At 38.2% G+C, this 27972-nt stretch overlaps 1 protein-coding gene across 1 annotated transcript in view; it reads left to right on the top strand.

Annotated features, from left to right (window-relative positions):
* Window positions 1-20641, top strand: part of Carf (calcium responsive transcription factor) — a 48142-nt gene extending 27501 nt beyond the window's left edge. The window contains exons 10-17 of the mRNA XM_051190290.1: window positions 1361-1481; window positions 3394-3537; window positions 5442-5675; window positions 7917-8079; window positions 9595-9658; window positions 16128-16258; window positions 16963-17329; window positions 20337-20641. Coding sequence (XP_051046247.1) covers window positions 1361-1481; window positions 3394-3537; window positions 5442-5675; window positions 7917-8079; window positions 9595-9658; window positions 16128-16258; window positions 16963-17329; window positions 20337-20455 — 1343 coding nt within the window. The 3' untranslated portion in view covers window positions 20456-20641. The remainder of the gene's footprint in view (window positions 1-1360; window positions 1482-3393; window positions 3538-5441; window positions 5676-7916; window positions 8080-9594; window positions 9659-16127; window positions 16259-16962; window positions 17330-20336) is intronic.
* The last annotated feature ends 7331 nt before the right edge of the window (window positions 20642-27972 follow it).

Here is a 27972-nt window from a genome sequence, read left to right on the forward strand (position 1 = left end):
GCCGTGTGGTTTTTTGCCACTTATGCTGAGTCAGGAGCCTTTCCTTAAAGGAGCTGCAGAATTATCTGCTTGTCTCTCGCAAATCAGAGTCCAATCGAGAAAAATTCTACTACCAAGAAACCTTGCTTGTCTCTGTTCTTTTGTTTGTAAAAAAACCCCTTTATTTTTTAAAGCTTTTGTTAAATTTTAAGTGGGAGTTCTTATTAGCCACGTGGGCGCCATATGTAAGGAGTTAGGTTTTTCCACCCGCTGCTGTTCTTGTCCCGCCGCCGTGCCAGCCCAAATAACACACAGAGACTCTGTATTTGATATAATGCTGTTGGTGTTAGTTTCTTATCGGCTAGCTCTGTCTTAATTATTAACCCATTTCTGTTAATCTATTATTTCCACGTGGTCTCCTCTTACCGGACAGCCGGCTGCTGTCCTGCTCTCTCCAGCCTCTCCATGTTGACTCCTTACTACTTCCTCTTTCCTCCTGTCTCCTAGTCCCTCCTATCTTGCTTTCCTATTGGCCAACAGTGCTTTATTCATTAACCAGTATGAGAAACATATACAGAATGACATCTCCCATCACCTCTTCTTATCCCTGTGGGCATGAACATGTACACATATGTACATGCAAGAAAACGTTCTTCTGTATGAAATAAATCTAAAAAAGATTTAAAGGGATTTAAGATTTTAAATAGTATTAACTATTGACCAAATGTAACATTTGCTAACTTCAACTTATAAAGTAGTGCATTTAGTATTATTAAAAATCATTTGTCTTATCTGACACACACCTTCATTCCCAGCACTTGGGAGGCAGAGGCAGGTACATCTCTGAGTTCAAGGCTCGCCTGGTCTACAAAGTGAGTTCCAGGACAGCCAAAGCTGCTATACAGAAAAACCCTGCCTTGTAATACCCAAAACAAAGCAAAACAAAACAAAAACATGTCTCTATGTATCAGTAACTGTAATGTTTATTAATTCCTTACCATATTATGGCATATTTGATAAATTTTATATAAACGAATGTCTGTTTGCATTTTAGTAAGAAATACTGATGTTTGAGCCAGGCAGTAGTGGTGCACACCTTTAATCCCAGCACTTGGGAGGCAGAGGCAGGTGGATCCTTTGTGAGTTGGAGACCAGCTTGGTCTACAAGAGCTAGTTCCAGGACAGTCTCCAAAGCCACAGAGAAACCCTGTCTCGGAAAAAAAAAAAAAAAAAAAAAAAAAAAAAACCCTGATGTTTTTGTTCTATATGCTTATGTACTTAACAAATATAGATGTTGAAATTGCTACAACAAAGTTTTTAAAAATCTGTCTAGACTATATAATCACATCAGTTACTGTCACTGGTTGGCTGTGGTCCACAGGTAGTCGGGCTGTGGTAATGGAGTGTCAGTATGGACCAAGGAGGAAAGGTTTCCAGTTAAAAAGAATTGGTGAGCAAGAAAGTAGGTCCTGTCATCTCTACAAAGCTACTTGTCCAGCCAGGTAAGCTTATTTTATCCTCCTTTACTTTTTTACATTAACGTCTTATGTTTGAATAGCAAACAAAAGCATTTGTATTAAGTTCAGACAGTTCAATTGTGTACAGTGAATTCTAAGTTTTGTATGTTCCCCATTAAAGCCTCAACTCTTAACACTTCTTTTCGCATCATTTTCAAAGATTTTTCTATATATAAATATGTATGTGTATGAGTATATACTTACCTTCCACCTACCCTAAAAGGTCAGTGAATCCCACTAATGCTTTCTTTCCTTAAACTGAGGTAATAGTATTCTCTCTTCCCTGTGACCTGAAAGCCTGTAGTGAGTATCTGTCTTAGTTAGGGTTGCTTTTGCTGTGAAGAGACACCATGACCACGATGCCTCTTGTTATAACGGAAAACATTTAATTGGGTGGTGTATAGTTCAGAAGTTCTGTCCATTATCATCATGGTGGAGTGTGGCAGCATGCAGGCAGTCATGGTGCTGGAGGAGCTGAGAGTCCTACATCTTGCACAGGCAGTAAGAAGTGAACTGAAATACTGGGCATGGCCTGAGCATATATGAGACCTCAAAGCCCACCTCCACAGTGACACACTTCCTCCAAAAGACCACACCCACTCCAACAAGGCCACACCTCCTATGGAGGCCAGTTACATTCAAACTACCCCAGTCTCTAATACGTACAGATATCAAATTGCTGACTAGTATTCATATGACATATACTACTTAATAAACACTAAGCTATTTTCATTTCTAGTTTATCTTTAAAGTGGCTTCATATTGGTATATGAGTATTTTTTCTTTTAAATAGCTGTGTAATATTCCATTTGTAAGTATAACATTTAATTAATCCCCTATGGATAGATATGTAAGCCATGAAAAAATTGGTTTCTGAGATAGAATCTCATGTCATCCAGGCTACCTTCACACACACTGTGTAGTCAAGGGTAGCCTTGAATTCCACACCCTCTTGCCTCTGCCTCTTTATTGCTAGGATTTACAGATATTTACCAACATGCCTGATGATGAATTCTGTTATTAGATTTAAAACCACAATTAATAACCTTGTTTACATTTATTAGTAGGATAAATCCCTATAAGGTTATATACTTTTAAAATGTTGACAAAGAGCCAGGCAGTGGAGTCATATGCCTTTAATCCAGCACTTGGGAGGCAGAGACAGTCAGATCTCTGTGAGTTCAAGGCCAGCCTGGTGTACAAAGTGAGTTCCAGGACAGCCGGGGCTACTCAAAGAAACTCTGTCTTGAAAAACCAAATAATTAAATAAATAATAAAATGTTGACAAAGAAAAATTGGTTCTAAGAGAGATTTTACCAATTTACATTCATACCAGCAATGTATGAGAGCAATAGTAATTTTTAGATAAAGGACTAGGTTGTTATTGCTCTGGGTGAGGATAAAAAATGTGAACCAGCTGGGTGGTGGTGATGCATGCCTTTATCCCAGCACTGGGGAGGCAGAGGTAGGTAGATCTCTGTGAGTACAAGGCCAGCCTGGTCTACAGAGCTAGTTCCAGGACAGCCAAGGCAACACAGAGAAACCCTGTCTTGAAAAAAGAAAAAATTAAGTGTCTTCATTGTCTTAAATGTGTTTAGCTAATGAAGTTTAAAGGCAGTCAGTCTGAAAGAGTATCCTGAAAATAAACCCGATGTGAATCATGACTTTCATAACAATGAAGGAAAAAAATTTCAGAAAAATTATCTATATTTAGATAGTTATACTCACATTGTGATAATTGTTAATTTTCTAAGTATCATGCATTTAATTTGACATATTTAATAAGATTCTGAATGCTGAATTAACTATTCTCTAACTTCTCTGTTTGAGCTTTTTATTGATGTTAGGTATTTCTTGAGACCATAATAAACAGTTTTCTTCTTTGTCTTGTATAAAGGATTTACATTAAAAAGGTACAGAAGTTCCCTGAATATAGAGTACCTACAGACCCCCAAATTGACAGGAAAGTCATCAGAATGGAGCAGGAGAAAGCCTTCACCATGCTAAAGAAGAACTTGGTAGACGCTGGTGGCGTTCTTCGGTGAGGCATTCCTACAGCCCTCTCATGTGCTAATTAGCATCATTAACAAGGACACTTATAGTTACGTTTTCAATTATTTCATTAAGGACTGGTCTTATAAGTTAGTTACCTCACCAGTATTAAACTTATTTCTATTGTATGTTACTGACTTTATTACCTAAAAATTGTATGTAATTCTAACCATACATACATTGTTGATTCCTGTGACAGCAATCAGTGAATTTTAAGCTCTAAGTTAAATTCCATTTTGTGCTTCATGTCTTAAATAGGAGGAACTATAATACTTCTGGCTTACTGTCCTTTATTTGGCAGTTCAGATGAAGAATTTATTATTGTATAATGAGGTCAACTATAAAGAAAACATTTTTTATGATCTTTTGTAAAAACTTAAAAGTGAAGTCAATAATTAGCATTAATTTTTAAAACATATAACTCTAAAATTTGTATTTTTAAAAAAATTACTATATTTTTAAATTTTATTTTGTGTTCAAATGTTTTCCTGCATGTATATATGTGCACCAGTGCATGTTTGATGTCAATGGAGGTCTGAAAATGACATTGGATCTCTTGGTACTTGAGTTATAGATGGTTGTGAATTACCATGTGGGTGCTGAGACTCAAACCCAGGGCCTGTGTAAGAGAACCAAGTGCTCTTAAAAACTGAGCTATCTCTCCAGCTCCATACTATGTAAATATTAATTAGGCTCTGTTTTGTTTATATTATGCACAAGTACAGGGGCCAGTGAAATGCCTTAGTGAGTTCAGTCCCCAGGGCCCGCATGATAAAAGAACAGACTCCTTTAAGTAGCTCATGTATAAAGCACTTTCCTAGCCAAGGGCTTAGCCCAAAGTTAAGTCCCCAACAACATACACACACGCGCGCACACACACACACACACACAGTTGTACAGAAATATCTAAGTTGGGTATGGTTATGTACACCTTTAATTCTATGTTTCAGAAGTCAGAGGCTGGTGGATCTCTGAGTTGGAGGTCAGCCTTGTCTGCATGCCAAGTCCCATGCCAGCCAGAGCTACAGTGTAAGACCCTGTCTCAAAAACAACAACAAAAAAGAAAAATCAATTAAAACAGTATTTTACCAGATTGCTTGATTTCACCCCCCTCCCCTAGCATCAATCTCTTGCACTATTGTACATGAGAAGTGTTCACATATTAGTTGATTCTGTTATTCATTGGGCCAACAGGAATTGAGAATGCTTTGTTTATTTATTTATTTGTTTGTTTATTTATTTTATGTGTATTGATGTTTTGCCTGCATGGTGTGTGTGTGTGTGTGTGTGTGTGTGTGTGTGTGTGTGTGTGTGTGTATGTGTGTATGCCATATGCATGTCTGGTGCCTACATAAGTTAGAAGACAGCTATGGATCCCTTGAGCTGGAATTACAGATGGTTGTGATCTACCATTCAGGTGCTGGGACTCAAAACCCAGTCCAGTGTAAGACTAACAAGTGCTCTTAACTTCTGAGCCATCTCTCTACCCTCATATATGTGTAAATCCCTGCATTGCCTTAACTTTTGGGTCATATTGAAAGTTTATGAAGTTACCTTTTTAATTGAATATAAAGTCAATCTTAGAAGAGTTGAACATAAGACATTTAAAATTTTATTCCACATGCCATTATCATATGTAATTTTAGCTTAAAAGACTATTCCTGCTGGGTGGTGGTGACACACACCTTTAATCCCAGCACTCGAGAGGCAGTTGGATCTCTGTGAATTCGAGGCCAGCCTGGTCTACAAAGCTACACAGAGAAACCCTGTCTCAAAAAAAAAAAAAAAAAAATTCCTTTTCTTGATGATTATTGACCTAAGTAATTATGATTCCCACCTTTGTCTACAGTTATCTAATTTTAATATTTAAATTTTAATGTTTTCTCTTGTCAGATGGTATGTGCAGTTACCTACACAGCAAGCTCATCAGTATCATGACTTAGAGACTCGTGGCCTCCCTCTGTCACCATCTCCTTTTCGTGTGTCTCCTCTTGACGAAGAAGAAACTGTAGTCAGAGATGAGAATTGTGCGTTGCCCTCGCGCCTCCACCCACAAGTAGCGCATAAGATTCAGGAATTAGTGTCACAGGGAGTAGGACAAGTGTATGCAGTGAGGAAGCAGCTAAGGTACAGGAGAAGCAGTGTTTTCTTCTACACTTGTTCTTAAGTAATACACTTAACCTTGTGGGAACTTTATAGCCACTTTCCAGGACATATGCTATTACAGGATATAGTGTGTTTCTTCTTACCTACAGACATTATTTTCAGCAAATGCCTGGCAAGCTGCGTATAGTATTTATTAACATAATTCTAAATGCTCGTATGAGACACTACATCTTTGGCAGATTGGACAATTTCTACATGATGAATTCATTTTATTTTACTAGCTAAGGTCTTACTATGTAACCCAGATTGGCCTCTAATTCACTTATATAGCCCAGGTTGGCTACCAGTTTTCAGCTATCTTCCTAATCTCAGATAACCAAGTGCTGGGATTATGGGTGTGAGTCATAATATCCCTGTAATGAATTGATTGACATAATACATATTTTAAAGAGGGAGAAAAAAATTAATATCCCAGGCTAACATACTTATTTTAGATTATTTGAAATTAAATAAAATTTTATTCTAAAATAATATGGGGAATGAAATAGAATATATATATGTATGAAGTTCTCAAAAATTAAAATACTTGATTTTTAAAAAGATAAGCTAAACTATTTACTATAACAATGTATGCTGTTATTTTCAATTATATATAAATATAATATATTATATATATGTGTGTATGTATCACTACAATACTAATTAAGCAAATTATCTTGAGTACCATTAAATTTACTTCAAAATACTGCAAATAAAAGTTTTATTAGGCTGGAGGTGATGGTACACACCTTTAATCCCAGCTCGTGGGAGGCAAAAGCAAGTGGATCTCTGTGAATTCAAGGCCAGCCTGGGCTACAAAGCTAGTTCCAGGACAGCCAGGGATACACAGAGAAAAATCATTCTTGAAAAAAGAAAAAAAAAGTTTCATTAGATGAAAAACTATCTAAAGTATAATAATTATTCTCATAAGACAATTATATATATGTATCACATATTCTGCCAAACATGTATGTGTGTGTGTGTGTGTGTGTGTGTGTGTATATATATATATATATATATATATATATATATATATATATGTATATATTTGGTTTTTCCAGACAGGGTTTCTCTGTGTAGTTTTGGAGCCTGTCCTAGAACTCTCTCTATAGACCAGGCTGGCCTCAAACTCAACAGAGATCCACTTGCCTCTGTCTTCCAAGTGCTGGGATTAAAGGCATGTGCCACCACTGCCTGGCTAAATATATCATTTTTCAGCAACTTAGTAAAGATTATGTCTTTATCCTCACTTAACACATGAGAAATAGAAATTAAAATTGCTAAATAATTGGATTTGAAAGACAGAGCCAGAATGAAACCTGGGTCTAGTAAGTACTACAGCCTGTGTGTAATGTTGTAATTTCTTGCTCCTTTTGGTTATTATGTAGTGAAATCTGATTAATAAAATAAGTATGTACAAAAATTACTTTTTGTTTGTTTGAGATTGGGTCTCACTATATAGCCCTGGGTAGATTGGAACTCACTATGTAGACCAAGCTGGCCTTGAACTCAAAGAGCCATCAAATTTCATGTATATTAATTGATGCCTTTTGGAAGCAGTGTAATATGATGTTTATATATACAAATTAGAAATAGGTCTGTGCTTCCTTACTTATAAAATAGGAATATAACACAGGGCAACTTCAACTTGTGCAGTCTTCAGCTCCCTTATCTGTAAAGTGGGATTAATGTTACACCTGGTCACATGATCACAGTAATAGTTAAAAGAAATAACTGAAGTGTGTTCAAAATTGTGTCTGACAGGGTAAGCAGTGAAAACATTATAATGTCCAAACTGAGGGTTGTGGTTCAAGTTTAATTCATAAAAATGTTAAAGCTCATCCAGGCAGTGCTGGTTTATGACTTTAGTCCCAGCACTTGGGAGGCAGAGGCAGGTGGATGTCTGTGAGTTTCAGGATAGCCAGGTTTGTTACACAGAGAAATTTGTCTCCAAACATACAAACAAATGAAATGTCCAAGCTCTGTAATATGTGTGCTTTGAACCAATTAAAATAACACCATTCTTTAACCTGTATGAATTCTGTTTTAATGAATAGAAAGAAATCTAAAATGGCTAATATTTAATATTTACAGAATTACTTACATTAATATGAATTATTTGCATAAATATGAATAATACTTTACAAAAGTTTATATTGAAAAAGATTTTTTTTCAATCTGTAAGTGTATCATTACAGATATGTTTTTTTATATCCTCCCCAGGAAATTTGTGGAAAGAGAACTGTTCAAACCTGATGAGATACCTGAAAGACATAATTTATCATTTTTTCCAACTGTAAATGATATAAAGAATCATATCCATGAGGTACAGAAATCCTTGAGGACTGGAGATGTGGTCTGTAACTCAGAGACTATTCCAGCAACGGTATGATCATATCCATTTCTGTGTCCTTAGAGGCTTTCTCAACCCCTATTACTACATCCAATAGCACTGTGGCTCATGGTAATACTTGGCTTAGTAGAAAGGGCTACTGTTATCAATTTCAAACACTATGATTTAAGCAAACACACTGGCTAATTTTCTAAAATATGAATACTATCAGCCCTCAGAAAATGACTGAATATTTCATGCCACTCTCACAAGGAAAAGAAATAGTAGATTTCCAAATCTTGAGTATAACAAAGAAGAATCAGTATTTTTTTCTTTATAAAAATAGTTTCTTAATCAATTTACAGACATTTATTGAGCACATACTGAATATATCCCTTGCTCCTTTTTTAAACATAGATGTTCAAGGTTAAGTAGTTCAGGTTCAGATGCACTGTATGTCATACATGAACATCAGTTTCTACCTCATATTTTTATATTGTAGTTTCTCTGTCAATGTTAGTAATTTCTCAGATAATTTTACCATAGTTATCCAGAAATCAGTGGTTATAATAAAGGTAGTCACTTAGGAATTAAAAGCTGCGTAGTACTAACCTTTGCCTTCCTGACTTTTTACTTTCCAAGTTTTAATGTCTGAACATTTTAAATTGTATATATGTTTTCCTTGTGTGCCTGGGGCCCATGAAGGCCAGAAGAGGTGTTTGTTCCCAGAACCCGGAGTTAAAGGTGATTGTGAGCCACCATCATGGGTTCTGGAAATGGACCCTGGGTCTTCTGGGAGGTGAGCCAGTGCTTATTAACTACTGAGCCATCTCTCCAGTCCTAGTACTTCAATATTTTAAATACTAGACCTACTGGGGTGGTTTTTGTTTGTTTGTTTTGTATCCAGACTTAATTATTACTGTACAGAATTCAAAAAATAACATTGATTTGCTATATACACCTCCTATCCAAATTGTTGATATCTTAACTCACAGACCCTAACATAGTGAGACATACTTGAGCTTTGAGATGTGAACAAGTAGAGGGTGATTACAGAACAAAACCAAGTGCAGTGAAAATAAAATAGGAAGCTGGGGACAGAGCTCACTCTGTAAGTGTCTCACAGATATGATGATCCAAGTGTGACCCCCTAGAAACCATAGGGAAGCAGGGACAGGAGGGGAGCTGGCTGACTAGTGAGCGCTAGGTCAGCGAAAGATGCCATCTCAAAGGAAATAGACTCAATGCTGTCCTCTGGCATTTACACACACACACACACACACACACACACACACACACACAGACAGACACACACACACACTCACATACACACACTCTCACACACCATAACTCACACATACACATTCACACACACACGGTAGAAGGGCAGAACTGATTTCCAAAAATGGTCCTCTGGTTTCCACATGTGTGTCAAGGCATGTGTATGCATGAGACACAAAATAAATAAATAAGTATAAATTTTTAAGAGAAAATATGGTAGTTGTATTATGTTTTAAGAGTATTTTCAGTGTAAAGCCTTTTTCACTGAAACAAATGTTCTCATTTCAGCTTCAGTGGACTACAGATAGTGGGACTATTCTCAGAGAGACTGTAACAGTTACATTTGCAGAAGGTAGGCTATTTTGGATATTTTTATGACATAAATGACTCAGTGTTATATCTGGAAAGAACTTTAGTTATTTCATGTCATTTAAAATATTTTTATATAATTTTTAAAATTTAAATTTGAAACAAGCTTGTTTTACATGTCAATCCCAGTTCCCTCACCCTTCCATCCTCCCCTGTTCCCTCCACCAACCCCATCTCACTCCCTTTCTGCTCCCCAGGGAGAGTGAGGTCATTCATGGGGAGTCTTCAAAGTCTGCCATATCATTTGGAGCAAGGCCCAGACCCTCCCCCATGTGTCTAGGCTGAGGAAATATCCCTCTATGTGGAATGGGCTCCCAAAGTCCATTCATATACTAGGGATAAATACTGATCTACTACCAGAGGCCCCATGTACTGCCCACTCCTCCCAACTAACACCACATTCAGGGAATCTGGGAATCTGTGTTGGTCCTATGCTGGTTTCCCAGCTATCAGACTGGAGTCCATGAGCCCCCCATTGTTCAGGGCAGCATTTTCTGTGGGTTTCTCCAGCCTGGTATTGACCCCTTTGCTCATCACTCCTCCCTATCTGCAACTTGTCCAAGAGTTCAGCTCAGTGGTTAGCTGTGGGTGTCTGCTTCTTCTTCCATCAGCTACTATGTGAAGGCTCTAGGATGGCATATAAGGTAGTCATCAATCTCATTATCAGGAAAGGGCATTTAAGGTATCCTCTCCATTACTGCTTAGATTGTTAGTTGGGGTCATCCTTGTAGATCTCTGGACATTTCCCTAGTGCCAGATTTCTCTTAAAACCTATAATGGCTCCCTCTATTATGGTATCTCTTTTCTTGCTCTCCTCTATTCTTTCCCTGACTCAATCTTCCTGCTCCACCATGCCCACCTCTCCCCTCCTCTTCCTCCTAACTCCCTCTCCCCTCCCCCCATGTTCCCAATTTGCTTTTGAGATCTTGCTTGTCCCTTTTCCCTTCTCCAAGGGACCATGTATGTCTCTCCAAAAATTGTGTGTGTGTGTGTGTGTGTGTGTGCGCCATATGTATAGGTGTGTATATATATGTGAAGGCCAGAGGTCAACCTCATAATTGCTCCCTCTTTCAAGATAAATCTTTCATTGTTCTTCCCCTCCATTCCCTCCCCAGCTCAGTCTTCTCTATCCCTCATGTTCCCGTTCCCCACCCCCTCCCTTCCACCTACTTCCCAGTTTTCCCAGAAGATCTTAACTATTTCACCTTCCTGGGGCCCTCCATGTGTGTCCTTGCTAGAGTCTTCTTTTTACCTAGCTTCTTTGGGTTTATGGATTGCAGCCTGATTATCCTTTGCTTTATGTCTAATATCCACTTATGAGTGAGTACATACTGTGTTTGTCTTTGTAGGTCTGAGTTACCTCACTCAGGATGTTTTTTTTTTTTCTTCTAGTTTTATCCATTTGCCTGCAAATTTCAAGATGTCATTGTTTTTGTTTGTTTGTTTTGTTTTGTTTTACCACTGAGTAATACTCCATCGTGTAAATGTACCATATTCTTCATTCATTTTTCAGTTGAGGGGCATCTAGGTTGATTCCATGTTCTGGCTATTACAAGTAATATTGCTATGAACATAGTTAAGCAAATGTCCTTGTAGTATGATTATGCATCCTTTGGGTATATGCCCAAGAGTAGTATTGCTGGGTCTTGAGGTAGACTGATTCCCAATTTTATGAGAACCACCATACTGATTTCCAAAGTGGTTATACAAGTTTGTACTCCCACCAGTATTAAAGGAGTGTTCCCCTTATTCTGAATACTCTTTAATATAACCTGTCATCAGTGGGTTTTTTAAAAAAATAATTTATTTATGTTTATTTTATTTGCATTGTTTTTTTCAGGCATGTATGCCTGTGTGAGTGTGTCAGATTTGTAATTACAGACATTTGTTATCTGCCATGTGGGTGCTGGGAATTGAACCTGGGTCCTGGGAGAACACTTAACCACTGAGCCATCTGTCCAGCCCCCTGTCATCAGTGTTTTTTATCTTAGCCATTCTGATAGGTGTAAGATGGTATCTCAGAGTTGTTTTGATTTGCATTTCTCCGTTGGCTAAGGATGTTAACCAATTCATTAAATGTCTTTCAGCCATTTGAATTTCTTCTGTTGAGAATTCTCTTTTTACATCTATACCCCATTTCTAATTGGATTATTTGGTAGTTTGGTGTCTAGTTTTTTGAGTTCTTTATATATTTTGGAGATCAGCCCCTGTGTCAGATGGGTTGGTGAAGATCTTTTCCCATTCTGTAGACTGCATTTTTCTCTTATTGATGGTATCCTTTGCCTTACAGAAGCTTCTCAGTTTCAAGAGGTCTCATTTATTCACTGTTGCTCTCAGTGTCTGTGGTACTAGTGTTATATGTAGGAAGTGGTTTCCTGTGCCCATGTGTTCAAGGCTACTTCCCACTTTCTCTCTCTCTCTCTCTCTCTCTTTTTTTTTTATTATCCTCCCCCCTCCCTACTTTCTCTTCTATCAGGTTCAGTATAACTGGATTTATGTTGAGGTCTTTGATACATTTTGACTTGAGTTTTGTTTTGTTTTTTTTTTTTTTTTTTTTTTTGTTTTTTTTGTGCATGGGGATATGAATCTATTTGCATCCTTCTACATGTCAACATCAAGTTATTTCAGCACCGATTGTTGAAGATGCGTTTTTTTTTCCCCCATTGCACAATTTTGGCTTCTTTGTCAAAAATCAGGTGTTCATAGGTGTGTGGATTAATATCATGGTCTTCAGTTTGATTCCATTGATCTATGTGTCTGTTTTTATGCCAATACCAAGTTGTTTTCAGGTGTAATTCTGATAGGTCTGCCTTCCTATGTTACTTGGCCTTTTTTCTTTGCAGCTCTTAGTATTCTTTCTTTATTCTTTATGTTTAGTGTTTTGATTATTATATGACATGAGAACTCTGTTTTTTTTTTTTTTTTTTTTTTTTTTTTTTTTTTTTTTTTTTTGGTATAGTCTATTTGGTACTCTGTGTTTTATGCCTTTATAGGCATATCCTTCTTTAGGTTGAGAAAGTTTTCTTCTATGATTGTGTTGAATATATTTTCTGTGCCTTTGAGGTGGACTTCTTCTCCTTCTTCTATCCCTACTATTCTTTGGTTTGGTCTTTTCATGGTGTCCCAGATTTCCTGGATGTTTGTGTTAAGAATTTGTTGGATTTAACATTTTCCTTAACTGATGAATCTATTTCTTCTATTGTATCTTAAGTGCCTGAGATTCTCTCTTCCATCTCTTGTATTCTGTTGGTTATACTTGCATCTGTAGTTCCCATTCATTTACCCAGATTTTCCATTTCCAGAATTGTCTTGATTTGTATTGTCTTTATTGCCTCTATTTGAATTTTCAAGTCTTAGACAGTTTCCTTCACTTGTTTGATTGTTTTTCTTGGCTTTCTTTAGGGGATTTATTGATCTCTCCCAATGTTTTGTTTGCCTTTCCCTCCATTTCCTTAAGAGAATTTTTCATTTCCTCTTTAAGGGCCTCTAATGTAAGACCCGCAGAGCGTGGACCTTCACGCTCCCATGCAGGAAAGGTAACACCCCAAATCACTCACAAGAAGTGGTCTCAATGCAAATAGCATGAGGAATTTTTATTCCAAGTGCACTGGGGTTCACAGTCATCGGACTGAGGCCCCCGAGGGCAGAATTGAGACAGTTTTTATAGGGTTTACAACAAAGCCCACACATAGGTCACTGGGGCGGGGGTTTCACAAGCAGTTTACAAAGTCAGATAAGCTCTTAGTTCATTTTCTGTTATTTTACTAGGCCAAGATTATGTACTCAAGGGCCTGTCTGTTGTAAACAGCTAGGAGTGTGACCTGGCCCATTTACTGGCAGAGGACAGGATCTGGAATTTGAGGTTTTTAGGGCTTTTTAGATAGTATTTCTAAACTTGTAGCTTCCTGTGGTCATTGGAGAGTTAGGCTGTATTTTCCATCCTTTCACTGTCATCTTTGTAAAGTTATTTTTTGGGTTGTTTTCTTCTGCTTCATCTGCATTGGGATGTTCAGCTCTTGCTGTTGTAGAATCACTAGTTTCTGGTGCTGCCATATTGCTCTTTATGTTGTTGAATGTATTCTTACACTGAGGTCTATCCATCCCTTCCTTCAATTGGTTCAGGTAGAGCCTATGGCTCCGAAGGTGATCATTGATGCAGCGTGAGATGGGGGGGTCATGGAGGGTGCTGCTGCCTGGTCACTGAGGCCTTGGTAGATGAGGGTGGGACACAGGCTAATACAGATTTAGTATAGAGAATATTTGGAATTAAAACTGGATTATTCTTTGTTATGTACATATATGTTTTTACATGTTTTAGCAACAACTAATGAAAAAAAAGAGGCCATGAATTTGAAAGGGAGCAAGGAGGCATACATGTGTTTGGATGGAGGAAAGGGAAAGAAGAAATGATGTAATTTGAAAATGTAAAGGAAATAATTTTTTTGTTTTGTTTTGTTTTGTTTTTTGAGACAGGTTTTCTCTGAAGCTTTGGAGCCTGTCCTGAAACTTGCCTTGTAGACCAGGCTGGCCTCGAACTCAGAGAGATCTGCCTGCCTTTACCTCCCAAGTGCTGGGATTAAAGGCGTGTGCCACCAACAAAATAATTTTTTACAATTGGATTAATAAAATAAAAACACATCTGTTTTGCTGTGTCAGTGAAAAAGATGGCAGTAGTTTGAAGTTGATGGCATACATTCTAAAATTAGACACATTTAATAGTTTATTAATGAAATAGATATAGGAGGTAAAAAGAGTTGGAGTTGTTGTATGACCTATGAAGGTAATTAGAAGCTCCAGAGCTTTCACGTATCTAGAGAAGTTTAGGTGTAGTTTAGTTGTATGGCACAGGGAATGGACCAGGGGAAAATATCACTAGACCTCATTGTAGGTCTGTTGAATTAAAAAAAAATTGAGTTGATGAGACAACTCAACCAGTAAAGACATTTGCTGCTAAGCCTGACTAGGAACCTGAATAAAATACATGGAAATTAGCTGGGCGTTGGTGGTGCACACCTTTAATCCAAGCACTTGAGAGGCAGAGGGAGGTGGATCTCTATGAGTTTGAGTCCAGTCTGGTCTACAGAGCAAGTTCCAGAACAGGCTAATACAGAGAAACCCTGTCTCAAAAACAAAAACAAAACAAAACAAAAAACAACCACAACAAAAAAAACCAAAAACAATAACAACAACAGAAATACTCATTGAAATTTTAAGGAGTGGATTATAACTCAGTTCAGAGTGCTGACCTAACATGCACAGGCCCTGGATGTCACAGAAACAGGAGAGGAGGGAGGTACGGGGGTGGAGGGGAATAAACATCATGAGGAATAGAGGGTTTATTTTATCTTACAACCCCAGCTCCTAGGTGGTAACCCATCACTGATGGAAGTGAGGGCAGGAAGTGAAGCTCAGACCATGGAGGACCCTGGTTTGCTCTTTGTAGCTTGTTTGTTCACCTTGCCTTTTTATACAACTTCGGACCGCTGGCCACAGTGGTGACAAGGAAGGGCGGGGCCTTCCCACATCAACCACTAATTCGGAAAATGTTCCACAGATATTCCTACAGGCCAGTCTTATGGAGGCATTTGTTAAATTGAGGTGCCCTCTTTCCAGATAACTCTAGTTCATGACAAGTTGACAAACAAACAAACAACTAACCAGAACAGAAAGGGATGGAGGGAAGGAAGGAGGAGATAATGGAGGGTGAATCTAGAAATTCATATTTTTAGAGTTCCCTGGGAAGTTCTGATGACCTGACAGGTTCTCGAAACAGTGAGCTAGGTACCTGGTCTAATGATTGGTTTGTGGCTGTGTGTCTATGTTTCTGTGTGTATTTTGGCTTTTGCTTCTTTGTTGTTGCTTTGAAACAGGGTCTCACTCTGTTCCCAGGCTGCTCTGGAGTATTTTACCTGGCCTCATGATAGTTTCCCTCTGAAAGCCTCAAACGTGCTAGGATTACAAGCATGAGGCACCATGCCAGGCTAGTTTGGAGTTACAAATTGATTGACTGATTGATTGATGATTGTTGAGGTAGGGTCTCACTGTGTAGCCCTGGCTGTCCTGGAACTCACTCTCTAGACCAGGCTGGCCTCAGATTCACAGAGAGCCTCCTGCCTCTGCCCCCCGTGTGCCACCATGCTTGTTATGTGCTGATTTGTCGATTTGTGATAGTTCTGTTTGTTTGTCTGTCTGTTTGTTTTCAAACAGGGCATCAAGTAGCCCAGGCTGTCTTCAAGCTCAGTTCTATAGGCAAGAATTACCTTTTACTACTTGTCCTCCTGTGTGAGAATTAAGAGGTTATATGCATTTACCACCTTGCCTAGCTTACTAGTGATTTTTTTAAAGTCCTTTGTAAACCTTTGACTTTGTCTTGTCTTCTATTCTGATTCTTATAATAATGATTGTTATAAAGTTCAAGAGAAATAACTGTGTCTGTCTCCTATTCAATTTAGGAAATTCACTAGGAGAACCAGTTACCAGCAAGGTGGGGGCAAGTCGGACACGGCCTTCTTTGTCTCCAGAGCCATTTCACTTGCTCTCCCCACTTTCTTCATTTCAGCCCAAAATCTTCTCACACTCACAGGTGGGCACCCATTAAACAATTAAATCTGGGGACCCTCCTCTTCCAGGGTTCCTTTTGTTAGGATTTCAGAGAACTGCTGTGAAATTACAATAATGACTATATATTTCTTTATTGTTGTAGGCAGAAGTTTCTTTTCTGCCTGCCAGGTCCCAAATAATCAACACAGAGACTTAATATTAATTATAAATGCTTGGCCAATAGTTCAGGCTTATTAGTAACTAACTATTACAGTGCATATGTGCTGCCTCGATGCTTGTGGCGTTTACCACTTTGCCATTTCTTGCTTACTCTTCATATGGGTAGTGTCTCTCTCTCTCTTGACTTTGCACTTTCTTCCCAGTGTGCTTAGTTTGGTTTTCCTGCCTATACTTTAGGCCTGGCTACCAGCCAATCAGCTTTTTATTAAACCAATCTGAGTGACAAATCTTCACAGTGTAAAAAAGGATTATTCCACAGCACTTTGTGTCTTGATTTAAGAGGATAGATAATTCAGGCAATGTGTTTTGAAAAGTTATAAAGGTTTGTTGTACTGCTTTTCCTTGGTCCTTGTTTCCATCCCCATGGAATAATTTGTTAGTAATTACATACCTATTACCTTGTGTGTTCCTTTTTTTTTTTTTTTTGTCAAAAGAACATCCTACAAGAATGTCACACATAGTAAATCTAATCCAAACTTTGTGATATAACTCTTTTCTCTTTGGAAGGGTCTAAAGTTGCAGCCAAGACTCTCCCCTCCTGATGGATCCCAAGCTCGGATGTCAGAAAACAGCCATCCATCTTCCAGTCCTTCAAGATTTGTGGATACAGCTGGAAATATTGTGGTGAATAGTCATTCTCTATTGCATGGTCAGAGTCACAGCCTTCCAGCAGATACATGCCCTACACAAAATAACAGTGCTGCTACCATGGGAAGTCTCCCAGAATCAGTTCAAAATCTCGTTGTAATGAATCAGCTGGTGGACGTTGAAGATGTTGAGGATACAGGAAATCTGGAAGGAAATGTAAATAGGATTCTGTTGGGAGATGTGCAAACCGTTCCAATACAAATCATAGACAGCCATCCAACTCTTAGTAAGTGACCATCAATTTGCGATTCTTTTTAACCTTTTATAGCTTGCCATCACTACATCAAACAACAGAAAAGGCTGTAATTTCTACTGTTGGGTTTATAATATTGTAAAGTTCAAACAAAATTATGAGAGCACTGGCTGCTCTTCCAAAGGACCTGGGTTCAAATCCCAGCACCCACATGGCAGCTGACAACTGTGTGTGATTCCAAGATCTGACACCCTTACAAAGACATACATGCAGGTAAAGCATCAATGCACGTAAAAAAACTAAAAAATTATTATGAGAGGAAAACAGATTTCATTAACCAAATATTCTTTATTATTATATCTAGTTATTTAATCACAATGACATATGACATCATTTATTGTTTATGCCAGCAGTTAGAAGACTTAGGCAGAAGGGTTGCACATTTAATGACAGCCTGGGCTACAAACAAGTTCTATACCAGCCTGAGCAATTTAGCAAAATCCTACCTATCTCAAAACAAAAAGAGGGCTGGGATGGTAGAGTACTTTACTGCCTACCATGTCCTAAGAACTGGGTTCAGTCCCCAGTGCAGACATGAAATGAAGCAAAGAGCATGAGGAAAATTATTCATTTTTAGTATTTTTTATTTCATTTGTTTTTGAGACAGGATCTCACTTTGTAGCTCTGGCTGTCTTGGAACTCGCTTTGTAGACCAGACTGTCCTTGAACGCATGTGCACCATCATCCCTGGCAAGATTTATTTATTTATCTGTGTGTATGTATGTGCACCACATTGTTCCTGGTGCCCAGGGAGGGCAGAGGAGGGTATTGGATCTCCTAGAACTGGAGTTAAAGATGGTTGTAAATCACCATGTGGGTCCTGGAAACTGAACCCAGTTCCTCTACAAGAGCAAGTTCTTTTAACCTCTGAGCCATCTCCCTAGCACCATAATTTTATTTGTTTTTCTTTTCTTTTCATTTTATTTTTGGTTTTCCAAGATAAGGTTTCTCTATATAACAGTCCCAGCTGTCCTAGAATTTGCTCTGTAGACTGTAGACCAGGCTGGCCTCAAACTCACAGAGATGTACCTGCCTCTGCCTCCTGAGTGCTGTTCCCCACTGCCTAGTGAGAGAACTTTTGTAACTACAGAGTGATGTTATAGGTGAGGAGAAAAAAATGAATATATTAAGTTTATTGCCATGAGAAAACTAGCTATATTCCCATTCTACACATAGAGAAACCAAAGTTCAGGGAGTTTAAGCATTTTCCTCGTGCTCATGTTTAGAAAGTGATAGAAGAGGGAACTAAGCCCAGGTATTGTATTTCTTGCCTTCTAACACATGCTTTCTCCCACTGTGTTGTCTGGGAGCGTTAATTCAAATTGCTTCCAAAGAAACACTTTGGATCTTTTATCTAGTGTGGTCATAATCTGAGGGGCCTGTTTGTCACCAGGTCGAGAGGGGAAAGAAGCAGAAGGGGTGACAGAAAGCTCTGGTGGCCAGTGAACATCGTTGTGGGGAAGCCTCTGGGAGACAGATTTTAGTGAATTAGCTCAACTTTACTCCAGAGTATAAGGAATATATAGGAGTGGAGAGCCTGGAGATAAATCCTAATTTGCATTAAGTGACATGCTTCTATCATAAGGCTTTGTATGCGGCAGTAGGTTCCTATAAACAGAGCTCCTAGCTGTAGACACAGGTTCTGTTCTGCCTGGTCCTGCAGCCATCCAGTCCCAAATAAACACACAGAGGCTTATGTTAATCACAAACTGTTTGGCTTCCTATTGGCTAGTTCGAGCTTAATTATTAACCCATAGGTATTTTCACATGGCCTTATCTTACCAAAAAATGCCCGGTGTCCTAACTTCCCGGTAGCTATATGGCATCTCTCTGGTAGCTCCTCTCTGCCTTTCTCTTCCAAGAATTCTAGTCTGGTAGCCCTGCTAATACTTCCTGCCTGGCTATTGGCCAATCAGCATTTTATTAAACCAAAAACATATTCACAGAATACAGAAGGACCTCCCCCATCACCTAGCAAAAGTCTTCTTAGCAGGGATCTGTGCCTAGGGTCAAGCTAAAGATGAATCAGGCATCTGGTTTTAGAGACAGCTTTTAGATAAGGTCAGGCCCAGGGTCATTCTCCAGATAAGGGCAGGTAGAGAGCAGGAAGCCTTGTTTGAGGGAGGGAGCTCCATGTTACTGAGCTATTGAGATAAGCTCCCATGCCATAACAGACTTCAACCTCTGACCAGTCAGCAATGTATTCCAATAGGATGTGAGCTCTTAGAATCATTCAAATCTGTCTTCTGTGGGTCCCCATGTCACTGACTCAACTCCAGGATAGTCGAGTATACCTGTAAAAATAATGATGGGTTCAGTACATCACTAAACAAGTCACCGTCTCTAGCTCTGCTTTTTAAAAGCAACTGAATATCAGAGATTCTTGATAAAGTACGATGAAGATTGGAGGCCAGGTATTGTGGTACATGCCTTTAGTCCCAGCACTTGATCTCTATGTTCAAGGCCAGCATGGTCTACGTAATGAAACCCTGTCTCAAAAACAAAGCAAACTAAAATATGAAGATGCTAGACATTTCATTGGCCAGTTGACAGTGTTGCTCCTGGTGTGCTGCTCTGCATCCATGTAGCTCTAAGCACAATGGCGCATGCATAGGTATTCTGAAGTGTTTTAGATCACCAAACACAGCTCACAGTTGAGGCAGAGCCACCGTTTTAAGATGTGCCACTGTGTTTTCAAATATGCTAAATATTTTTTCTCAATTTTACCATGACCCTTTTCTAAACCATCATACGTTTGAGTTTATTCTAAATTCAGACTGTTATTATTTTTAAAGCTAAAGTCTCAGGCTGGCCTTAAATTGTCTGTGTTACTAAAAATGACCTTGAATTCCTGACCCTCTGCCTTCAATGGCCCAGTGTGGGATTACAGGTATACGCCATTATGCCTGGCTTTAAATTTGCATAATTTTAAATGTCATAAAATATACTAACCCTTTTGAGTTTTTGTTTGGTTTTAAAGTTGAAGAAAGTCTAGAAGATACTCTGTCTGTGAATCAAGTTAAACAAGAACCCAAAGAAGCAACACTGTCTATAGGAGCAAAAACTTTTCTGGACTGTAAAAATGTATCTGCTACATAAAATTTTTAAAGCTTTTCAAAATTTACAACTCTGGTCCCTTCTGATGTCTTAGAAGGTGAAGATTGCCAGGGTGTGTCACTGGTCAATCACTGGACTGGAACTGAATGATGGGCAGCTTTGACTTAAAACTTGAATATTTGTTGTCAATTCCATATTTGTATTTTCCTTAAGAAATATTTTACTTTATTTTGTATTCCTATTTTTTTTTAATTATCCAGTAACACAAGTGTTTCAAAAGATCATCTGAACTTCACAAATAGTTATCTTATCTCCAGAAATACCCAATGTTGGTTCTTAATAGACAGAAAAGGCCAAATTAAGCCTTTTGCAGTGGTGGTGCACGCCTTTAATCCTAGCACTGGGGAGGCAGAGGCAGGTGGATCTCTGTGAGTTTGAAGCCAGCCTGGTCTACAGAGCTAGTTCCAGGCCAGCCAGAGCTACACAGAGAAACCCTGTCTTGAAACCTGCCCTTCCCCCAAAAAAAGACCAACAAAAAAAGCAGTGTGTGAGTGCATGTATAAGTGTGTTAGAAAATTTAGAATTGTGAGGAGAGTTTTGATCAGCTAACAGGTGAGAGAATATTTGTCATCTTTCGTATTTGGAAAGATAAAGCAATAGATTTATATGGTAACACCAAGCCTCCAATCACATCCCTATAGATTCACATGATAGCACTGAGTCTCCAATCACATCCTATAGATTCACATAGTAGCTCAGATCTGCCATTCCCATGCCTAGACACTGCATCTGTAGTTTATTCTCTAGGCTGTATACCTTTAACCATAAATGAATGGTACTGGTGGTCATCTGTCAGAAATTTCAGTGACTTGGAAAGTATTAAGTTGAATTAATCAGATAAATGACACAAATAAATGTATTTTATGTGGGATTAGAGGTAAATCCCAGTTTAGGAATAGAAAGATGAAAAATTCAGAAAATGGGGAAAATGTTATAATTCCCTACTGTTTACAGATCATTTGGGGGAACTTGGTCATGCAAAATTTTTGTTGTTTTTTAAAGATTCACTTTTTGGCTAGAAAATAATTTAAATAATATTTACATTTTTCTATACTAGAGGTCTTATTGAATTGATACTATTGCAATTTATATATTTCAAGGTAAGTATACATATATATAGTTTAAAATTTAGTTTGTATTTGAAACTTGAAAATGTGTAATCTGATATTTGGCTCATTAAATAACTATATTTATATACCTAGTCCCAAATAACTAGTAATCAGTACATTCATTATAAGCTTTTTTTAAAAAAAATTGAAGCTCAAATAGTTAGAAATTTCAAATATAACTGTAATGAAATTAACCTAGCTAAATATAATGGTACACACTTATAATTCCAGTACTCAGGAGATGGAGACAGTGAATTATAAATTCAGGTCTAGCCTGGGCTACATAGCAACACCCTACTAAGAAAGAAGGAATCACCTAGAAATTTTTTTCTGGAGACTCATTTATGAGTGTATTTGAATTTTAATTTTTTAAAAAATAAGATTTAAAGTCGATATTAAATATTAAAGCATGAACTTTTCTAAGTGCAATCTCCCATTCTTACTTTGTTTTAGGTCCATGATCTGTATCTAAGTATAAAATACTGTTATTTTAGAAATAGGCGAGAATCTAAAACTCATCATTTCTACATCTATATACTAGTCAATGTAAAGTTTATTATTTATATTATTCAATGCAAATTTTGTATCTAATTACATGGATAGTTGTTAGTAAGAACTGCTTGTCCTTTCTTAAGAATTGAGGCAGGCAGCTAAATCTGAACATGTTACACTAAGTTCAGCTTCAAAACCTTAGTCTGTGTGTATGTAAGAGGAATGAGATCAAATTAGTTTGTATTTAAATTGTATTATAGGTAATACTCTTTTGTTATCCTTGTTTTTCAAAACACTGTTTTTCAAAAATTAATAGGTTTTTACCTTCCAATAATGATTAAGGTTTATTATTACATATTTCATTCATTGAGCAGTATGCTTTGGGAGACATTCCTTTTTGATGGTGAATTGCTAAGGAGAAATGCTTGTTAAAAAATAAACTAGCCAGTTTCCCGTGAGGATGAGAAATAGCGGAGGATTCAGTGACTAATATGTAATCAGGAACAAATAGTTAAAATATATTTCTAAGCCTGGCAGTGATGGCTCACACCTTTAATCTCAGCACTCAGAAGCAGAGGTAGGTGGATCTCTGTGAGCTCAAGGCCAGCCTGGGTCACATAGTGAGTCACAGGACAGCCAGGGCTGTTACACAGGGGACCCCTGTCTTGAAAACAACAACAGCTCTGTGTGTGTGTGTGTGTGTGTGTGTGTGTGTGTGTGTGTTTCTGTCACTTCATCCTAGTAGTGGTGCACAAAGGCCAGCTTGGTCTACATATAGAGTTTCAGGACAGCTACAAAGTGAGACCCTGTCTTAAAAAAAAAAAAAAAAGAAAGAAAAGAAAAAGAAAAAGAAAGAAAAAAAGAATATGTATTTCTGTCACTTCATTTTGTATGAATGGGTCTTCTGTTAATATTTTTTTTATCATGAGGACAGAAAGTTACATATATTCTTCCCACAACAACAACAACAAAAAAAACCCAAACACTTAAATACCTAATTGTATGTTCTTGTTTTTTAGGTAGAAATTGAAACTATTAATATTTTTGTGTATTTAAATAAGTAGTTATTTAAAAATGGTGTCTAAAATGAGTTTAAAAATTCATTTGTTTTCTAAACACATGTGTTGTCACATGTCAGTGCTGTGACAGTAAAGGTGCTTACCATCAGTTTCTGAAAACTATGTTTATATATTTAAATGTGTAATTCTTTGTAAATGTACCAAATCTTAAAAACAAGTGTATAAAAAGATCAGTATCTATATTTGGAATTCTCTCAACAACCTTTTTTTGGTTCATATATTACATGATGTCATATCTGCAGTAGTAGGCTGGACATTTAAAATAAGCAGTTAGATATTCATAATCACAGGTTGACTTGTTTCTTTGTAGTTTTCATGTTCCAAACTTGTAAGTAAACTTTGTATATGCAGCAGTAAATTACAGATAAAGAGAGCCACAACAGACTGCCCTCAGTAGCCATTTTCTATGTGAGCAGCTATAGCATTTAAAAATCTTTAACATCTTACACAAAGTAAATGTTTCCTAACCACCACAGGAGTGATAGGAAACATAAGCTTCGGGGTCTGGTCCTGCATTGAAGTTTTACATTTTGAGGCCCCAAAGCAGTGTTTCATCTCCTTTATATACTGTCAGACTGTGTACTTAATCATGTGGGTATGAGGCAGGGTTTACTTTATACCAGGTTTGTAAAGAGTTTTTTAAATGTGTGTACATATTGTAACTTAATGTACAGTGTTCTTGTTATAATGTAATTCTTTCCATTAAAAGAATTGTTTTTTTCTTATGTGTTAATCTTTGAAACTATGCTTCTTTTAAAGATAATGAAAGGTGTGTTTACCTTAAATAAGATGGTGATAAATGCTTTAGTACCTGAGAATTTTTTTTTTTTTGTACCTGAGAATTTTAACTAGAGATTTATGGCAGTTTCAAGCCTGATTGTTTTTAAGGATTAACTACCATTAGCATATACATACATGCTACAGATGTGTATATGTATATGCTAGTAGATACATCTATATCTTCATATATCAGTGAAATGGCTTAGTGGGTAAAGGTCCTGAATTCAATCCCCCAAAAGAGATGTGAAGGTGTAAGAAGTGAGCCAACTTCTCAAAGTTGTCCTGTGGCCTCCACATATGTGTGTCCACACAATAATAATTTACAAAACAAAAATCTAAAAGCTAGCAATATGGTTCAGCAGGTAAAGCCACTTGCCATTAAGCCTGATCACACTGATTTAGATTCCCTGACTGTTTCAGGCTGTCCTCTGACCATCTCTAGCCATGTGTGATGTGGGACTTACACACTTACATACATGGGTAATAAATGTTATCAAATTTATAGTAGAACAACATGTTCAGTAATTTTTGGCTCTGCATTTGGTACAATAATATTTTTAAGCATTGCTTCATATATTTAGAGTGATAACAGCATTGTGTTATTAAAAGAGAAAGAAATATCATTAACCTTTGTCCCTCTACTGCTTTTTCTACTCTGCCTTATCTTTAGAACAACAGAAAATCTTGGGCTTGGGAGATGCCTCAGTTAATAGAGAACTTGCCATAAGTGTGAAGACTGGAATTCAACTCTCACAGCACTCACGCATGCCCGCACGCACGCACACACACCATACATACATATAATAATAAATTAACTAGTAAAGGAAACAAAAGGAAGAAAATCTAATTCAGAGCACGAGTAAAAAGTCAAGATGGTTGTGGGTAGCTGAGTGTATAGTCTTAGTGCATTACCACCACAGTTCTGCTGGATTAAAGGCTCGGGGCTTACTCATGTTTATAAACCTAGTACTAGTCAGTGTTGTAATTTTTAAAAAGCAGCTCAAGAGAAAGACTCCATGTGACAGAGTTCAAGAGGAGGGAATTGTAATTAAGGAAAAGGGGAGTGGGGAGACTGGCCTCCAGGTACAGAGCAGCTGGCGAGAGAAAGGAAAGGCAGAGAGAGAGACACACACAGAGAGAAACGGACAGATGGAAAGAAAGAGAAGGATGGGAGGTAGGCAGGGCTCTTTTAAAAGGGAACATAGTGAATAGGCATAGGTGATGCTCTTAGTGGCTGAAGGTAAGAGCACGTATCCTGTCAGAACTCCAAGAGCAGGCCAGTACAGATGCCGGAATACTAACAGTATGTGTTTTTCTGCAGTCATGATTAACAATGATGAGGATTTACTGAGAGCTAGATACTCTTACTTGTTAGATATAGAATGATGAGCAATCCAACTCATGGAGAGGCAAGTGTAGGCAGATGGACACACATCTACTGCCATGCACTGTTGCTAACTAAATTAAAGAAGCATACAAAAGTAGGGAGGGGTAGCAGATTACTCTAAAGCAGCAGGCAACTATTGTGTCAGAAAAGTTGCCTGTTCTTAGTCAAGCATTCCCAGTGAGACTATTGTTTGTCTATTTGTTTGTTTTGTTTTTCAAAACAGGGTTTCTCTGTGTAGTCTGGGCTGTCCTGGAACTGAGCCTGTGGACCAAGCTACCTCAAACTCAGAGATTTGCCTGACTCTGAACCAGATCCTGGTGCTAGAATTGGCTCAGTGGGTGAAGTGATGTGATAAATTCATTTGGGTTGACCTCTGATTTCTTATTTTTAATTGAACACATGGGCTGTTAAGTTCATTTTTGAGTGACCCCTTCATTACAGAGAAATAGTGGATAAAGGTCGTTGGAGATGGAGGAAAAGGGAAATGTTGGACAAAGAGTAGAAAATTGCACTTGTATAGGATGATCAATTCAGAAATGAAATGAGCAACATGAAGTTTATTCTTAGTAAGATTGTATACTCTTGAATTGCTAAGAGAATAGGCCTGGGTACTCATACATACCAGAAAGAAGACCAGGCTTGGCCCAGTGGCACTTACTCCTAGCCTGAGGACCTGAGTTCCATTCCTAGAAGTCACCTGGTAGAAAGAGAACTGATTCCCAAACATTACCCTCTGATTTCGATGCTTTGGTGCAGCATGTACACACACACACTCAGAGAGAGAGAGAGAGAGAGACCTGTCTCAAAAAGAAAACAAAAAAAAAAAAAAAAAACTAAAAAGAAAAAAAACTTAAGGGAGAAGAGAGGAAGGGAAGAAGAAGAAGTCAAAACAAGTACAGTAAAACATGTATATGTACTGACAATGAAAACTCTTAAAACCCAGTTATCAACTAATTGAAAACCTTGCTAGAGTCTGCATTATGAATGAAACTACTGTCCCCCTGCTGTTTTTATTTCTACATCGTGCATAGACGAGGGTGGTGTTGCAGGTTACCTTGCTTGGACACCCCTTGTGGGAGGGGGTGAGAAGATACAGCACCAACGGCTCAGGCTCTGGGAGTCAGTGGGTAGAAGAGTGTACTGCACACAGGTTTATTAAAGAAGTTAGTCTTGCCTTTATACCCCCTCCCAAGGTTCCTTTGGCTCAGGGGGCTGACTCTGCTGAGTTGTCGTTTTCTCATTGGTGTCTCTGGGTCAGGGAGAAAGTGCCTGCCACGCATGCTCATGCAGGCTGCCCTGGTCACCTGGGCAGGGCGACTCTGACTTGGGTAGGCTAACCGTAGTTTCTCCTACAAGTTGGGTGGTAGAAAGCTACTCCTCAAACGGATATACTTTGGACACAGGTCATTTTTTTTAAATCTTTATAATAGAATTTAAGGTTTTGTGTGTGTGTGTGTGTGTGTGTGTGTCTTTGTGCATATGATTATATGGCTATCCAGGTGGAAATAAATATGGATAAAGTCGGAAAAAAACTAGAAAGGAGTCCCTGAGACTGGAAACAAAAAGCTTTAAGGAGGGGTAGGGAAAACAGTAGAACACAAAAACACAGTTGAAGTGGGGATACCGGGGACCATAGGGTACTGGTGGGGAGTGCCGGCAGGAAGACAAGAGGGAGGAGAGGGGGAAGCCAACCGAATGAAATATATAGGAAACTCCTATCCTTATTATTTTGTGAACAAATTTATAAAAATAAAACCTAAGGGCTGGAGGGTTGGCTCAGTGGTTAAGAGCACTGGCTTATCCTCCAAAGGACCCCAGTTCAATCCCCAGCATGAACACAATGGCTCACAGCTGTAACTTCTGTTCCACGGCATCTAATGCCCTCTTCTGGTCTCTGTGGGTAGCAGACACTGGAGTGCTGCACAGACATATGCAAACAGAGCATTCATACACATAAAATAACATGATTTTTTGTTTGTTTTTTGAGACAGTGTTTCTCTGTGGCTTTGAAGACTGTCCTGGTACTAGCTCTTGTAGACCAGGCTGACCTTGAACTCACAGAGGTCTGCCTGCCTCTGCTTCCCAAGTGCTGGGACTAACGGCATGCGCCACCAGCACCTGGCTGGGGTGAAATATTTTTAATTTAAAAAAATTCTCAAGCTAGGAGTGATGTCACATGCCTTTAATCTTAGCACTTGGCAGAGGTTGGCATTCTTTCTGAGATCAAGGCCAGCAAGTTCCAGGCTAGCCAAGACTAAACAATGATACCCTATCTAAAACACAAAAGTAAAACCAAACATATTTAAAAGGAAAAAAGTAAAATAACAGAATTGGTATCGCTCACTGATGGGAGATGTCATTCTGTAAATATGTTTCTCATACTGGTTAATGAATAAAGCACTGTTGGCCAATAGGAAAGCAAGAGAGGAGGGACTAGGAGACAAGGAGGAAAAAGGAAGTAGTAAGGAAGAGTCAAGATGGAAGACTGAGAGAGCAGAACACTGGTGGGCTCTCTCTCCGGTAAGATAAGACCACGTGGTAGTACTTAGATTAATAGAAATGGGTTAATAATTAAGACAGAGCTAGCCGATAAGAAACTAGTACCTGGCCAACAGCTTTATATCTAATACAGAGTCTCTGTGTGTTAATCTG

This window comes from Phodopus roborovskii, unplaced genomic scaffold (genome assembly GCF_943737965.1).
Source record: "Phodopus roborovskii unplaced genomic scaffold, PHOROB, whole genome shotgun sequence".
Classification (NCBI taxonomy): domain Eukaryota; kingdom Metazoa; phylum Chordata; class Mammalia; order Rodentia; family Cricetidae; genus Phodopus; species Phodopus roborovskii.